We start from the raw sequence: 15,981 nt of genomic DNA, 5'->3' as shown, positions 1-15,981 counted from the left end.
TTGGTTGGGGAGCACGTGGCCGGCTAGAGAGGCAGAGGGCAAAGGCAGGCGGGCATCATGTGAGGAGCAGCCGTCCAACCATGGCCAACGCATTAATGAGCAGCGCGGACCTTGGCCAAGCGCTTGGCTTGTATCCTGCTGTAGCTCGCGTTGTATGGCTGGGGTGGCCTGACGTCACATGTACACCCCATTCCTCGCTGCTCTGATCTCACTTCCTCCCGAAGAAAAGGGTGCAGCGGGGCTCGCGGAGGGAAGGGGTGGAGTTTCGCAGCATCTGCCGCGATCATGGCTAGCAGCTACCCCAAGCCGGAGGAGAAGAGTCTCCAGGCCCTGAGAGACACAGCCAATCGCCTGAGAATCCACTCCATTCGCTCCACTTGCGCATCCAACTCCGGGTAATCGACTGAGAGAGTGCGCGCCTCCTCCTTTCCCTTGCTCCGGGAGACTGATCGCTAAGGTTTTGCAACCGGATCTTGCCCCCGGGGGTTGGTGTCCTGACCCTCCTTAAAATAAAGGGCCTGGATGAGAGTGGAGAGCCTGGGCTTTTGAGGTTACCCAGGGGGAAAACCTGCTTTGCAGGAACCCATTCCGTAAACTGCCTCTTCGTTCCTGGGAGGAGGGAGCATGTACTGCATGTAGCCCTGGCTGGTCGTGGCAAATGCTAGTCCCAGAGTTGAGATGAGTGAGAGGCCCTTGAAGCTGTGGGGTTTTTTGCTTCTTGTTAATTCAAGGATCAGAGGTTCCTTTTAGTTTGATGTTGTGGCCCAGGTTGCGTAGCTTGTCCTTACGGGTGTTGCTGGCCAGCAGCCTCCTCTGTGCCTCCTGGGCCCCTCCTCTTAGTTACCTTTTTTCTGTCTCTGCAGCCACCCCACGTCATGCTGCAGTGCTGCAGAGATCATGTCCGTATTGTTCTTCCATACTATGCGTTACAAGCCAAGTGATCCAGGGCACCCCAGCAATGACCGCTTTGTGCTTTCCAAGGTAAGGGGTGTTTTCTCTGTGTGAAGGATGGGAGCCCCTTTCTTGCTGGTGAGACCTGAGCTTCTCAGTCTCTTTAGACCTTAATTCCCAGACCTGAGAGTTGCACAACTCACAACTGAGAGTTTTGGTTGACTTTTCATACTGCACTAAGTCAATGGCCCTTTCATATTATCCATGCCTTCAAGTGGTAAGACTTCAAACCTGCTTTCTGGTGTTGTAACTCCTGCTTTGTTTTCCCCCTCACCTGACAGGGTCATGCTGCACCTGTGCTCTATGCTGCATGGGCTGAGGCAGGCTACATCAAGGAGTCAGAGTTGTCAAAACTGAGGAAAATAGACTGTGACTTGGAGGGCCACCCAACTCCTGTAAGTGCTTTTCTGTAGGAAATAGTACTGACCTGTGGTCTGTGCCACATTAGTAGGTTTTTGTTGCTTGCTCATGACTGAAGCTTTAAAAACTGGGGAAGATACAAACTACAAGAGAGTGTTCTTGTTTCTGTCCCATGTGACCATGAGTCAGTGATGCAAGAACATAATTGGCATACTAAATGGGCCTTGCCATACTTTGCAATATTTGTAGTCTGATTTGCATGTTGCAAAAGCAGGACTTGGATTATAGAACTTAGGAAGAGGGAATTGTGCTATGTGTGTGTGTTCCCAGGAGGGGACAGTAAAATGCATTTCCTCAAAAGCTGGGGTGCTGCTGACAATGTGGAAAGAAATGTGAATTGCTTCCTTCATCTGGAGATAGGGAATAAGAGATAGGGCTGAGCCATATGGTGTTCATTCATGATTTTCATTCCATGTGCCTAACACTTCCCCACTTGATTTAACAGAGGCTGCGTTTTGTGGATGTGGCCACTGGTTCACTGGGACAGGGCCTGGGAGCTGCTTGTGGAATGGCCTACACAGGCAAATACTTTGACAAGGCCAGGTGAGCACCTAGTGGCAGATTTGAAGAGAGGTGCATAATGAAGCCTGTCAGCTCTTCTATAGGAAATTTCTTGTTGCCTTATTTTGGATTGGGTCCTAGTGGGAAATCAACACTGGTGGGGAAGACAAAATAAGCTGTAGGAGAGATTATCCCCTTACACTCACTGCATCCTGATGTGCCTCATTCTTTTCTAGTTACCGAGTGTACTGCCTATTGGGTGATGGCGAGTCCTCAGAGGGGTCTGTTTGGGAAGCACTGGCATTTGGATCTCACTACCAATTGGACAACCTGGTAGCCATCTTTGATGTCAACAGGTTGGGCCAAAGTGAAGCAGCGCCACTGTGCCATGACATTGATGCCTACCGCAAGCGCTGTGAAGCCTTTGGGTAAGTTCTGCTTGCTGCTTGTGCCTTCATTCTGGCAGGGAGCATGCTTCTCACATCACCAATCTTATATCCTGTTAGGTGGAATACTTATGTTGTGGATGGTCATGATGTAGAGGAGCTGTGCCAGGCTCTGTGGCAAGCAAGCCAGCTGAAAGGAAAACCCACAGCCATTGTAGCCAAGACTTTCAAAGGGCGAGGAATTGCAGGTGAAAAGTGATTCTGTCTTGGGGGTGGTGGAGGTGAGAGGGAACTACTCGCAATACTCATTCTGGCCTATGGATAATATTTAAGTTAATGTTCTCTGTCTTAGATGTGGAGGATCTTGATGGTTGGCATGGAAAGCCCATGCCCAAGGACAAAGTAGAATCTATCATCAATGCTATTCAGAGCCAAATCCAGACGAATAAAGTCCTGTCTATCCAGCCACCTGCTGCAGATGTGCCACAGATCAGCACAGTGAATATCAAGATGCCTTCTCCACCTGCATATAAAATTGGTGAAAAGGTACTGATAGGTCGACCTGGCCTAGCTCTTTCAACTGATGTTCTCCACATCCACTCTAAACAGACAAGGGTGTATTATGGCTTGTGACATATAGGTCCAAGAAAACTCACTGATAACCAGACTAACCAGGTGGTATGGCCAGGCCTGTGATGTGCAGCACAGTTCAGTGCATGTTTTTGTACTGGATTTGAATTTTTTTAATTTTGTAAGCTGTCTTGAGCTTTCTTCAGAATTGGAAAAGTGGAAATTAAATGTCCATAATGTTTACTCAGAAATATGTCCCATTGTGTTCAGTGGGGCTTCCCTCCAAGTAAGTTTGCACAGGATCTTTAGGTCCCAATCCTATACTGACTTAGCACTGGTGCTGGTTGATGTAAATGTGCCATAAAGCATGTTTATGACACCTGGAGAAGAGGGAGTGCTGATGCTGGCAGAGGTATAGGTGAGACTGCTGGTCAGCAGTGTGGCCTCTGGGAGGCGGAGGAGGGCGGAACGAGGGGGAGGAGAGGAACTGGGGTGAGAGGGTGGGACTAGTGGAGCCCTGCAAAATAGCTATTTTGCTAGTATAAGCAGACTTGTGGGACCTGCGCCCTTGCCCAAATATCCCCTTCCCCTAAGGAGACTCGGGCGGCTGCTGTGGCCATTTCGGTGCTGTTGCTCCTCTGGAAGCCGGGCAGCTTATGACTGGGCTGTTAGTCAGCAGGTCTTGATGACTACTTGCATGTAGCCCTGAAAACTCTGGGCTTGTTATGAAAGGTGTTCAGCTTTGGCTTCTCCCTGTAACCATTGACTATGGAAAGTGCGTGGGGTGCTTGCACAGTACTGCATATGCCTCCCTATCTTCTTGCAAATACTAATTGGTTGTCTTCTACACCCAGGTTCTTTGCAGTCATCTCCTTCTTTTACTTCATAATTCCAGTTTAATGACAAAAAACTCCTTCAAATCTCGCAGAAAACCCAAAATAGTTTAATCAAAACTAAATGCCTTTATATAAATCTTATGCACACATTTCCTTAACTAATGGCCCAATTCTAATGAGGGCTGATGGTGATGAATCTTGCATTCTGCCTCTGTAAGTACTCTTTAAGGCAGGGGTGCTCACACTTTTTGGCTCAAGAGCTACTTTGAAACCCAAGCAAGGCCCGGAGATCTACCAGTTTTTTTTATAATGTTCACGCCATCATAACATATAACATTTATGTGTACAGTGTATGTTGGTGTACCTTGAGCCCCACTGAGTATAACAGGACTTACTCCTGAGTAGACATGCCTAGGATTAGGCTGTGAGGCTGCAATCCTAGCCACACTTACCTGGGAGTAAGCCCCATTGAGTACAATGGGCCTTACTCCCGGCGTTTCCTCCCAGAGGCACCTGAAGGGGGGGGGTCGGCACTCCACGATCTACTCATTTTGCTTCGATTGCGATCCACCTATTGAGCACCCCTGCTTTAAGGCATCGCAAAAGCTGCAGTGCCATCATGTGCTTTGGGCCTGCTGGCCCAAATGGCCAGAAGCGCTGCCTGTGTGTCAGCAGCTCCCTGATAACGTTCTGGATCACTAGCATACCTAGAGCACTGGCATTTCCTTCTTATGAAAGGTGTTCAACTGTTTGGGTCTCTCGGAACAGCTGCCCCTTTTCAGAGTGGCAGAAGTTGGCAGCCCTGGCTTCTGTCCATTTTTTTTTTTTTAAAGCAAGGGGCAGCTGGCTGGCAGTAATTGCAGTGATGTCATCACTGCAATTTCTTCTGTGTGACACGGGGGAGGCACTTGTGGTCCTGGCTCCCAGGTGGCAAGAGAGTCAGGACTGCAACTATTCTGAGGGGGTGAGCAGGAGGCGGCTCAAGGGTGAGAGGGGTTGGATCCTCGATGGCAGAGGTGTGCACTTCTGCCATTTTGCCATCTCAGTGTGGCCCCTGCCTCTCCATGAACTTATACCAGCAAAATAGCTGGTGTAGGTCCAAGAAGACCCATTGATGGCCAGATGGTCTATGGAAAGGTAAGTGGAAAAATATTTTTACTTGCCTCTCCCAGGCCATCTGGTTGTCCCTCCCACCACCACCACCATAGCATGCATGCTCAGTTGGCACTGTTGCATCATGTAGAATGGGGCATAAGTCAAAACAGATCCTGCTCCCCCCCCTCATACAGTAGTAGGTAGGAACTGGGACACTAGTGCTCTGGTATGGACCCTCAACTGATGTCTGCTTTCCAATCCTTTTCACCACTAGGATTGGAAATAACTAAGAACAGATGAGATGTGTGTGATATTAAAAAACAAAATATGAAGATCCCTAGGAAGTCTATTTTGGGCCTCTCCATGGTGTTGGTTTGCAATTGTTTTGCAGTACATTGCATTGTGACTTTCTTTCTTTCAGATGGCCACCCGCAAGGCGTATGGTTTAGCCCTGACAAAGCTGGGAAATGCTAATAGTCGTGTGGTGGCCTTGGATGGCGACACCAAGAATTCCACATTTGCTGAGCTCTTCAAGCAGGCCCACCCTGAACGCTATATTGAGTGTTACATTGCTGAACAGAACATGGTGAGTCTCAATGTGAAATGGAGTCATGGGTTGCTAGTGGAGCATGACTTATTATGGTATCTTGTCTTTTGTTGCAGGTCAGTGTGGCTCTGGGCTGTGCTGCTAGGAATCGCATGGTTCCATTTGCCAGCACCTTTGCTGCTTTCTTCACCCGAGCTTTTGACCATATCCGGATGGGTGCCATCTCGCAGTCCAACATTAACCTTTGTGGATCCCACAGTGGAGTTTCCATTGGTATGTGTAGCTTGATGTGTGAGGCCCTTTTCTATTTAGTTATGGCTTTCTTAAGAGTAATCCACAACTGAAAGTTACATATGTTCCTATTAACTAGAGTAGCATGACTGAGGAACTACACTACCTGTACTAAATGATGATCTTTTAATCAAATTTGTGATAAGGAAGGAAGAAAGAATACCAAGAAGCTAGGAATTCTGGCACCATTCCTTTGCTTCGTGTGTATGGTGTCTCCTCTGTCATCCGATCACAAGATGACTCCAGAATGCATTAAGCATTTGGTTAACATCACTTGGCTGTTGGGAGCTCTCTTGAGGAACGGTTCTTGATGAGGATGACTTGATTCTCTTTCTGAAGTTCTTTTGAGTAACCATCTAAATCTGGGTGGAGTTCTGGCACCAAATTAAATTTGATAATATGCCATATAAAACTCATGAGTGAAATCCTGTGAAGGATTTTGACTTGGTTGCACAGTGTTCATGCCTTTCTGGTTTTGGGGATGAAATTGGTCTATCTTTCCTGTGTGCATGGCACAGATGGCCATTTTGTATTTCTCATGCAAGGCTAATAGTGTTTCCTCTTTCTTCTCCAGGTGAAGATGGGCCCTCTCAAATGGCCTTGGAAGATATAGCCATGTTCAGAGCCATTCCAGGCTGCACTGTGTTCTACCCAAGTGATGCAGTCTCCACTGAACATGCTGTCTGTTTGGCTGCAAATGCTAAAGTAAGTGGACAATGGGCAACTTCTGCTGTTTAAGAAAACTAGGTTTGAGAAACTGTAAAGACACTCTCTCCAACTCAGGAAGTTGGTCTGCTGGCCTTGAGTGGGAAGCAACAAGACCAGGGCTACAATTCTTGCTACTGGAGTCTTCTTACAATTCCTTAAATTAGCTAGTGCAGTGTCTGTTGCAAGCATTTTTATAAAGCTTAGGTACACTATCTGCTAAGGTAGATATTATGTGACAGGAAGACTGATTTGCATGCATGACTTTAGTGGGAGGTGCTGCTTGAAGACTACTCTGCAGGATTATGTCTTCTAGATGACCTCTGATTTCTGTCTGTACAGCTCTGCTTTGTACACAAACCTCTGAATGAATGTTTGACCGTGTGAGTGTGTGAGAGTGAGAGAGATATTTCAATGGAAACCCTGCTGTGTCTCTTCCTCTGAAATGTGACCTTTGCTCCTCAGGGGATATGCTTCATTCGAACCAGCCGCCCAGAGACTCCAATCATATACTCTCTGGAAGAAAAGTTTGAGATTGGCCATGCAAAGGTGAAGGAATACAATTGCTTCTCTACACAAAAGTGTTGTGCATAGGAACTTGAGGAATATCTTTTCTGGCTCTGTTCTGGCCTTGGGTATTAGATTTATGACTAGCATGTAAGGAACAAACCTTGTCAGATGCTCTGAACTGGGGAGGTGAAGTTTCTACCTGCTGTTGAACTACAGTCTGCATTTTGCAAGGAAGTTTCATTGCAATGGAGCTTTCTCTCAAGCAAGTACTTTAGGATATACCAAGAGCTACAGGATCTCTCCTTCTGTCTTGTCTGGTCCGCCTCACTTTTACAATCCACTTGACAGACATACTAGGCAGTTTAATCAATGGCTGATTCAGTAATCTGTCTGCATTTCCAATTGTTCAGGTGGGCTATCCACATTAAAGTTTAATCCTTGCACTCATTTAAGTGTAACTCAAAATGGATGAATGTAGAAGAGAAAAATCAGGAATCAACAGCAACAGGACTTTGACCCATTGGAAAGCTCACCTTGTTGAATTGGCCTGCAAGCCCTCAGCAGCAATGGTTGTATCCAGTTTTGTGAAGGGGGCAGGTTAGGGCTTTGCCGTAGGCCCCCTAGCAAGCTTGGCACCGAGCTAAATTAATCTTCTGAATTGTGAAAAACTGCTTAGAAGAAGAAGGGAAAGTATAGTATACTAACAAGCGCACCAGGTTCCAGTCAATTTGCACTATGGTCAGTGTCTTCTGATGAAAATGAACAACTTTTTCCCTGAGTTTTATCTGGATTAAAAATAGTATACTTCATGAGTACTTCTACAGTGGATTTATTGCTAAAGCAATGTATGGACACATCCTTAAGTGAATTACAGTGCAATCCTATACATGTCTTCTCAGAAGTAAACCCCAGTAAGTTAAATGGGACTGATTCCCTAGCATTGCAGCTTTGGAATGTGAGCAGTATGGCTTAACAGACACTATGAAGTGGTAGACATCTTTAGGGCCAGATTGAAGGCTTTCAGTTGCATTAATAACCCTGCTTTCTAGTGCTAAGGCTACAGCGTGAATAGTTTTGTTGGGTAAGCCCCCCACATTCAGACTTGTTGGGCTGAAAAGAATAATGCTTGAAGCATTTAGTTATACATGTGCCTACCACTAGGTGTCAGTGGTTTGATATGACTTGACATATCTTTGGTAGGTCAGGGAATCATAGGGTATTTCTGGATAAACTGGAAGTCTGACTGCTGTTTCCAGGTGTAGAAATGAGGCATAAAATTTTGTGTCTAGTTCCCACAGCAGAATATTGGAGAAGGAAATTGTGGTCAGGCAGACACTGGAGTATGATGGGGCCTAAAGGAGGCTACTATTCAAGTGACTTGGGAGGGAGCAAAGATTATGATGATGATGATCTTGAATCCACTAAATTCCAAGTACACCTTGGGCTAAGGCAGCTTCTGAAAGAATTGCACAAGCAGGTATAATTGGGAAGAACTGAGGACTTCTTATGAGTTGGTGCTATGGTATTATATGCTTTCTGTCATTTCAACTTTATGCACTGTATGTGAAGGGCATAAAAGTACTGAGTGGTAATTGCAGAATAAGAATTGCATTCAGCTGGCAAATCCTTTAGAAGATAAGCTGCAGGCAGAGAGCAGATTCTTTGATCTGTTAGGACTCTGGTAGTGGTGGTTTTGTTTTGTGCACTTGTAGCCGAACATACCCTTGATGATCCCATAAGATATTCTCTTGGTAACCACTAACTTGCAAAACATCTTCTGCTTATTGAACATTTCCCTCCCCTGCCTTTCTAGGTTATACGCAAGAGTGATGCTGACAAGGTTACAGTTATTGGAGCAGGTGTCACACTCCATGAGGCCTTAGCAGCTGCTGATGAGCTAGGCAAACAAGGTAATGGATATCTGGAATTTTGCAGGCCACAAACTTGGTTAGAAGTTCAAGATATTGCTGTGCCCTATGTGTTATCATTTCCATGAGCCTTTGTCTTTCTCTTAGACATCCATATTCGAGTAATTGACCCTTTTACAATCAAACCCTTGGATGCAAACACCATAATCTCCAGTGCCAGAGTTACTGGGGGCCGTATCATCACTGTTGAGGATCACTACAGGGAAGGTAAGCAGTGAACTCAATATAATTGCTTCAGACTAGGTTGGAGAAAGCAGATTGTGATTGTATGACTATGGTACAGAATGCTTGAGAAGATTATGTATCCTAGCACATGCTGGCCCATCTTATGAAATGGCTTTTGGTTCAACAACTTCCAGTTGTGTAAGGGTGGCCATATATTGGCATTGGAACAGACACCTCAAATACTCTATAAAATACAGACTGAAAGAAATACAGTTAGGGGGTGGGGATGGAGATCAGGAAAGAGGTAATGGATGATCTACAGCTCAAATCTGGCCCATGGAAAAGTGTCTGTTGACTTGGACTTTAGCCTTAGACAAATTCCGTACTTAGCTTTAGAACAAAGGGAGAAGAGAAAGGAGGCTAGGAAACAGATAATCTGTAGGCAGCCTGGTCTTCATGTTTGTAGTCTCCCTTTCCCAGGAAAGACCCATGAATATTCCTTAAGACTGGTGTGCTAGACAAGCCAGTGGATTACAAGTGTAAGTGCACTGTGATGTAATATATGGCCAAAGAGATCTTTATTGTACAGTCAAAGGGAAGGGGCCTGCTCTCCTGGCACCTCAAACTCTTCCTGTAGGGGGCTGAGCAAGAGACACAAACTGGCTTTCAAACAACCTCCATGTTGGAAATGGCAGGAGCCAGATAATTGCTTGAAAGGGGTGAAACAAGTGACAGCTTATGCTGCATTTTTGTCTTGCACTTTTGTATAAGTGCTGGACTTAACCAGCTAGAACTGAGAGTGTTCTGGAAAGTTAATGCTTCTTGAACTTGGTTATTCCACCTCTAGGAGGACTTGGAGAAGCAGTGGCGGCAGCAGTTGCAGGAGAACCTGGTATCTTAGTCCAGAGCCTAGCTGTGTCAGGTGTGCCTCGTAGTGGAAAACCAAGTGAGCTCCTTGAACTGTTTGGGATCAGTGCAAAGAACATCGTAGCAGCTGTGAAAAGCACCTTTGCCAATTGATTATGGTGTAGTTTGATTTGGAGTTGATGGGAGGGATCATGCAGCTGTGAAAAATGGGTTTCTGAAATGCAGAGATAGTATCTTTCTGTTACCAAACCCCACAAAAGTTCTCCCTGTTGCTCCGAAATTCACATTATTTTACTTCCTGTTCTGGTTTTGAGAGATGCTGTTAACATTCCTTCTGTAGGCTTTCACTTTGTTCAAAGTGAAAGAAAAGCTATACAGAATTTTCCAGTTTATTCTTCCACACCTGCAATCATTAAGTTGTTCTGCTAATTCTTAAACTACTTGGGCCTAAAGCCTTCTGGAAACTGAATGTGGACCACATGGTGTTAGTCCTACCTGATCCTTTTGGCACCTACTTCTGTGCCTGATTCCAACCCTTCTTGGCTTTCCTTGCTGAGGTCTGACATTCCTGTGCCATGTTGGATAGACTTTTCCTGGACTGTTTCCTGCAGGAAGTATTGACACATGGTTGGTTTTTGTCTACATAACTGGAACTTACTAATAACTGCTTCTTAAAGTTTCTATCATGATTGTAATTCTGTCATAGTCAGAACTGATTCTGCTATTAACATGAAGTTGTTCTGCTATTAACATGATGTTCCTCCAATAAACCAATAAAAATAGCAAACCTTCAACTGTGAACTTTGTGTATTATTTGTAACTCTCTACTAGACAGTGAAACTACCTCTCTCCAACCTGTACTAGAGCCCATTTCTTCCCACTGATGCATTCACACAATATTAATTCACATTCTTAGTGTCTTTTTCTCTTTCAAAGGAGGATAAGGGCAAAACTTAGTTTAAGACACACATGCAGAGGTGTGGGACTAGATGATGCGTAGAAAACTGCAACCATGTGTAGCTTCACCTAAGTCTACCCATTTCTGCCTAGCCCACAGGTGTACACATTTGATCCCTACTGCGTACAGGTTGAGACATTATTCATGAGGGTCCCATTCCAAGAACTCATGTGGATGGCAAAAACAAATGCACTATAGCAAATCAATTTGAAAAACAAAGGGCGCAATCCTAACCCCTTATCTCAGGGCTTTCCAGCACTGACATAAGGGCAGTGCAGCTCTGAGGAAGGTAACAAACATTCCCTTACTTTGAGGAGGCCTCTGTGAGTGACACCCAACTGCAGGATGCACTACATGTCCCATTGGCAACGCTATGCCAGTGCTGGAAAGCACTGACATAAGGGGTTAGGACTGCACCCAAAATCTTTTTCCTCTGATTTAAAAACAGCCTTGCTGACCTTTTGAAATGCATACAGAGGCAATCAGTCTCTCTCCAGGAGCTTAGGATTCACTAGGAGGCAGCAATCCCTCCCTTCACCAGGAACCCCAGCAAGGGGGAAAGAATGGAGAAGGTGATAATTGCTGCCATTTAGCCTTCTTTCACATGCTCAGGGGCAAGGGAGGAGTGAAGCCTGCAGAGAGAATGATTGATGGATTGTCAGCCGGCTGACAATGACTTTTTTTTAATTTAAAGGGCCCTTCTCATCAGATCTGAGATAGAAAAATCTGTGGATACTTGGGTTATACCTGTAATCACTTGTATGACTGTCTCTCTGCAACAGTAAAGAGCAGTTTTTTAAACTGTGATTTTAAAGGGGTACATTTTTCCCCTTCTCCAGGGATCAGCACATTCCTTCTCATTTGCAGGGGTCATTTGGGTTGAGTCAAATCTGTGTATAAAAAATCCGTGTATAACAAGGCTGGGCCTGTATATGCAACATTGGGCAGAAATGGCTTAACTATGTGCTTTGAATATTGTCTATAGGCAAACATGTATAAATGTTGCATACATTGCAAACATTAGAAATGTATGATGAAAATCTTGACAAACCAAGGTTCTCAGGAGTGCATTCATATAAATGTTACAAAAACATATAATGAATATAAAGGAACCTATTTTTTCTTGTAGCATATGATACAGCCCATACCCCTGAGAGGATTCGGAGGCTGCAAACCTGTGTAAATTAGGTAGCAAGATATCTCAGGTTTTTTGTATAACTGTGGTTTTGCAGTTGAAAGCATACTGACTCGTAACACAATAGAAAGAGGCACAAGATTAAAGCTTAAGCAAATTGTAACTAAATTAAAACAGAACATACAGGCTAATCTTACATATACAGGCATGTGCTGCTTAACAATGGACTGCGTATATGACGGTGGCCAAAGCACAATAAAGATGCTCTTAATGAAGCAATTGCATCTTCCATAGCCTGCAGCAGAGTGTCTGTTTACACCAAGGATGCCCAAACCCCTGCCCGAGGGCCATTTGCAGCCCTTAGGGACTCCCAATCTGGCCCGCAAGTAGCCCCCAGTCTCCATTGAGCCTCTGGCACTCCAAAGACTTGCTGGAGCCCATGCTGGCTCAGTGCGAGGATGACTGTTTGACCTCTCGCCGAAGGCTCCCTCCATTGCTTGCTGTTTTATGTCTGTGATGCAGCAGTGGCAGTGAAGGAAAGGCCACCCTTGCTTTGTGCAAGGCCTTTTATAGGCCTTGAGCTATTGCAAGACCTACATTCATTCATATAAGTTCCATCTCTAATATATTCATTTATGTAAATTTACTCAAATTTGGAATGCAAATTAATTCTTTTTTCCTAGCCCCCAAAACAGTGTCAGAGAGATAATGTGGCCCTCCTGCCAAAAAGTTTGGACACCCCTGGCTTACACAATAGAGAGGCTCTGAATGCAAAGAAGAGGCAATCTCCAGTAGCCTGTGCAGCTAGCGAGTGTCTGGCAGGGAATATCTGTTTACACATCAAAGGCACTAGATTGGGTGGAACATTTGCTTAAAACCTAGTCGCATAAAAACAGGGATAGGAAAATGTATGCCATTATAAGTGGCTCACACCTGTATTTTTTTTAAAACGAACCACAGAATTCACAGAATTTAGTTAAGCCTTAAGTGACTTAAGGCTTAACTAAAGTTATATGGGGGCTCCATAACTGGCTTTCCCAACTTTTTTTTCATTTTAAGGCAGATTCAATGGCTTTATAGGAGCAACAGCACTGGATGTGCAGATGTTTAGCTTTCTTTGTTTTTCTGATTACCTACTCCAGCAGATGCTAATCCCCCTGAAGGGGAAAAAAGTCACTTGTAATGGTTTTTTTTGGGGGGGGGGGGGAACGACGACTACTTCTAGAGTATGTGTTGAAATTTGGGAGGGGGGGTCAGTTTCAGAAAGCAGCAGAGGGGGGAAGGATTAAACATTCCAATCAAAATTATTGTCTCCTGGAACTGTTTAAGCAGTGTTTCTCAATCAGTGGCACAGATACCACCAGTGGTACTTTGAGGTGGTGTCTGGTGGTACTCAAAAGACCCCCAGGCCCCTGCCACCTGGCAGCAAGACCAGGAACGAGACACAATAAAGAGCAGTAGGAGGCTCCAAAGTGTGCTTTTCCGTTTTTGAAAAAGTCCTCCCATCCACCCTGAGCCTTTTACTGGTGTTTGTCGCATTGCATCTTTCCTGGCGATTATGTCATTGCCAATAACTTCCCGTGGTACTTTGAATAGGTGGACCATGTGAAGTGGTACAGCGGAGGACAAACCTTGAGAAACACTGGTTTAAAGGATCAGGAGACCCCTAACTTGATCTTTAGTTGAGTGCAATACAAATAACTTGTATTCTCTTAGTAGTTAAACAAGGCTCCTTTTCATATCACTTGGATACTTGTGGCACCAGCCCAGTTTCAGGTAGCAGACTGTGAGGATCCACCTGCCTCCATTCATTCTGTTCTTATCCTCCCCCTGTCTTCTCTTGATTCAAATAGGAAGAGGGAAATGGAATGGAAGAGAAAGTATGGAGGTGAGGTGATCCTTGGGCTAGAGTGTCTCTGGTGCTCTAGTGTACCCTCTTCCCTCCCCTCTTTAGGGGCACTTCCCCATTCTTGTCAAATCCAGATAGTGGGAGGAGAAAAGGCAATGCCTGGCACACTCTCAGACACCAGGAGGTCTTGGCCTATTTTTGTTAGAAAATATATATAGGCCCCCTGAGGTTTATCTGTTTAAGTGACAATTAGCATGTGAACTCTTTTTTTAGTCATAGTTGTACTTGAGTCTCAGCACCTCAGAGACTGAATCCATCAACATTTGGAAAACAGAAAGATGTAAGTCTCATTGAGTTCATTGGAACTTAGTCCCAGATAAGTGTGTACAGCACTGCAGTCTTAGGGCGCAATCCTAACCCCTTATGTCAGTGCTTTCCACCACTGGCATAGCAGTGCCAATGGGACATGAGCAGCATCTTGCAGTTGGGTGTCACTCACAGAGGCCTCCTCAAAGTAAGGGAATGTTTGTTCCCTTACCTCAGAGCTGCATTGCCCTTATGTCAGTGCTGGAAAGCACTGACATAAGGGGTTAGGATTGCACCCTTAAACCCCATTCCAGAGAAAGCTGAACAAACAAGTGTTATTTGAAATACACGGGATGAGTTAGTCATGCTTATTTTGGCTTACTGATTTCAGTGTGAAATAGGACTAGGTTTCCTGAGATTGGGGACTGTTTTATTTTGCAGGTGTATATAATAAGTTCATTTAACCCCAGAGAAAGTGAATTCCTGGTAGCCAAGGAGTGGTATTGTGCTGTTGTCACTCATTTTAATTGCCAGTAGCATTGCTTAGAAAACTTTGTGGTTTCCTTAGAGGAGGGAAATACTTTGTAGCACTTTAAAGGAAACTTCCTGAAACAAAAACTTCTAGTTTGTTCAGATGGTAGGTAAGTTTTGCCTGACACCCACTCATGTCTTTTTGGAAGAGGGTAAAGACCCTTTTATTTTTCATGCCTTTTAAAGCTATGGCTAATCTAATTCAGCTGCTGAGAGTTTATGCTTTTCATATGACTGTTGAATTTTTGTTCAATTTCATTTTGATTATTTTACAGAACTGTGAGTTGCATGGAAATAATTGTACTGAACTGTGGTATATACATCTAATAACAAATAAATTTCATAATAACCTGATGACTGTTCTGTTGATAATCTGTGATTTGTAGGAAGTGCATTCTCATGGTATCAACATCAGGTCTTTCAATAAAACAAGAGTTTGGTTTGATATAAATATAAGAGAGTTTGGTTTAATCCTTAATCCTCATTCCCTTTAGAAATCTTGCCTTAGTGCAGTGTTTCTAGGTTCATCACGATCCAGTTTCAGGTGGATCCCCATTCATTTCAGTGTGTATTTTATTTTTAATGTATTAGAGTTGATGCTACCATGGTATGTAACTGCATGTGGGGAAATGTCACAGAGCTATATCTTTAACAGGCAACTGTTTATATGCTTTAACTACAATATTCAATGGGGCTTACTTCTGGGTAAATGTGGATAGGATTGCAGCCTTTGGGATGTTTGGGGAATTTTTTTTAAACAGATCAGCAACTGTTTGGGAGGGATAGGGGGTTCTTCTTTATTTTAAATAACTTTATAAACTTATACTTATTGTAAACATTTAACTTAATTTAATATGAATTTGTTATATGGGGGTGTTAACATTTTTCTTGCTTGATGATGTCACTTTTAGCCATGACACCACTTCCAAGTTAATGACATCACTTCTGGTGTGTCCCAACAGATTATATTTCTAGAAAGTGGGTCCTAGTGTTAAAATATTTGAGGACCATCACTGGAAGTGATGTCATGGCCAGAAGTGACATCATCAAGCAGGAAAATTTTTAACACCCCCATATGACAAAATCAAATTAATTAAGTAAATTAAATGTTTACAAAAAGTATAAGTTTAAACATTTATTTAAAATAAAGAACCCTCCTAACCCTCCCAAACAGTTGCTGATCTGTTTAAGAAAAATTCCCCAAACATCCCAAAGACTGAAATCTTATCTGCGCTTACCTGAGAGTAAGCCCCATTGACTATCATTGTTGAAATCATATACACAGTAGCCTGTTAAAAGCATAGATCAATAACATTTCCCCAAATGCAGTCACAAACCATGGTAGCACAGTGTTTCTCAAACTGTGGGTCAGAACCCACTAGGTGGGTTGCAAGCCAATTTCAGGTGGATCCCCATTCATTTCAATACTT

At 44.0% G+C, this 15,981-nt stretch overlaps 1 protein-coding gene across 1 annotated transcript; it reads left to right on the top strand.

Moving 5' to 3' along the window:
- Positions 1 to 261: 261 nt before the first annotated feature.
- TKTL1 (transketolase like 1) lies at positions 262 to 10,566 on the top strand. Its single transcript, XM_066613914.1, has 14 exons — positions 262 to 395; positions 864 to 981; positions 1,233 to 1,346; positions 1,817 to 1,914; positions 2,109 to 2,300; positions 2,379 to 2,506; positions 2,611 to 2,804; positions 5,181 to 5,345; positions 5,423 to 5,579; positions 6,172 to 6,302; positions 6,768 to 6,851; positions 8,626 to 8,722; positions 8,828 to 8,947; positions 9,753 to 10,566. The coding sequence occupies exons 1-14, from the start codon at positions 286 to 288 to the stop codon at positions 9,923 to 9,925; spliced, it is 1,881 nt and encodes a 626-aa protein (XP_066470011.1). The 5' UTR covers positions 262 to 285; the 3' UTR covers positions 9,926 to 10,566.
- The last annotated feature ends 5,415 nt before the right edge of the window (positions 10,567 to 15,981 follow it).

Source organism: Tiliqua scincoides, chromosome 2, assembly GCF_035046505.1.
Source record: "Tiliqua scincoides isolate rTilSci1 chromosome 2, rTilSci1.hap2, whole genome shotgun sequence".
NCBI lineage: Eukaryota > Metazoa > Chordata > Lepidosauria > Squamata > Scincidae > Tiliqua > Tiliqua scincoides.
The sequence above is the reverse complement of the archived record's forward strand: the minus strand, read 5'-3'. Positions and strand labels throughout refer to the sequence as shown.

Bases quoted from the DNA above. Each gene is read 5' to 3' on its own strand.
- TKTL1 (XM_066613914.1), top strand. From the start codon at position 286: ATGGCTAGCAGCTACCCCAAGCCGGAGGAGAAGAGTCTCCAGGCCCTG. The intron at 6,303-6,767 runs GTAAGTGGACAA...TTTGCTCCTCAG, and splicing joins GTTTGGCTGCAAATGCTAAA to GGGATATGCTTCATTCGAAC. The intron at 8,948-9,752 runs GTAAGCAGTGAA...TTCCACCTCTAG, and splicing joins TGAGGATCACTACAGGGAAG to GAGGACTTGGAGAAGCAGTG.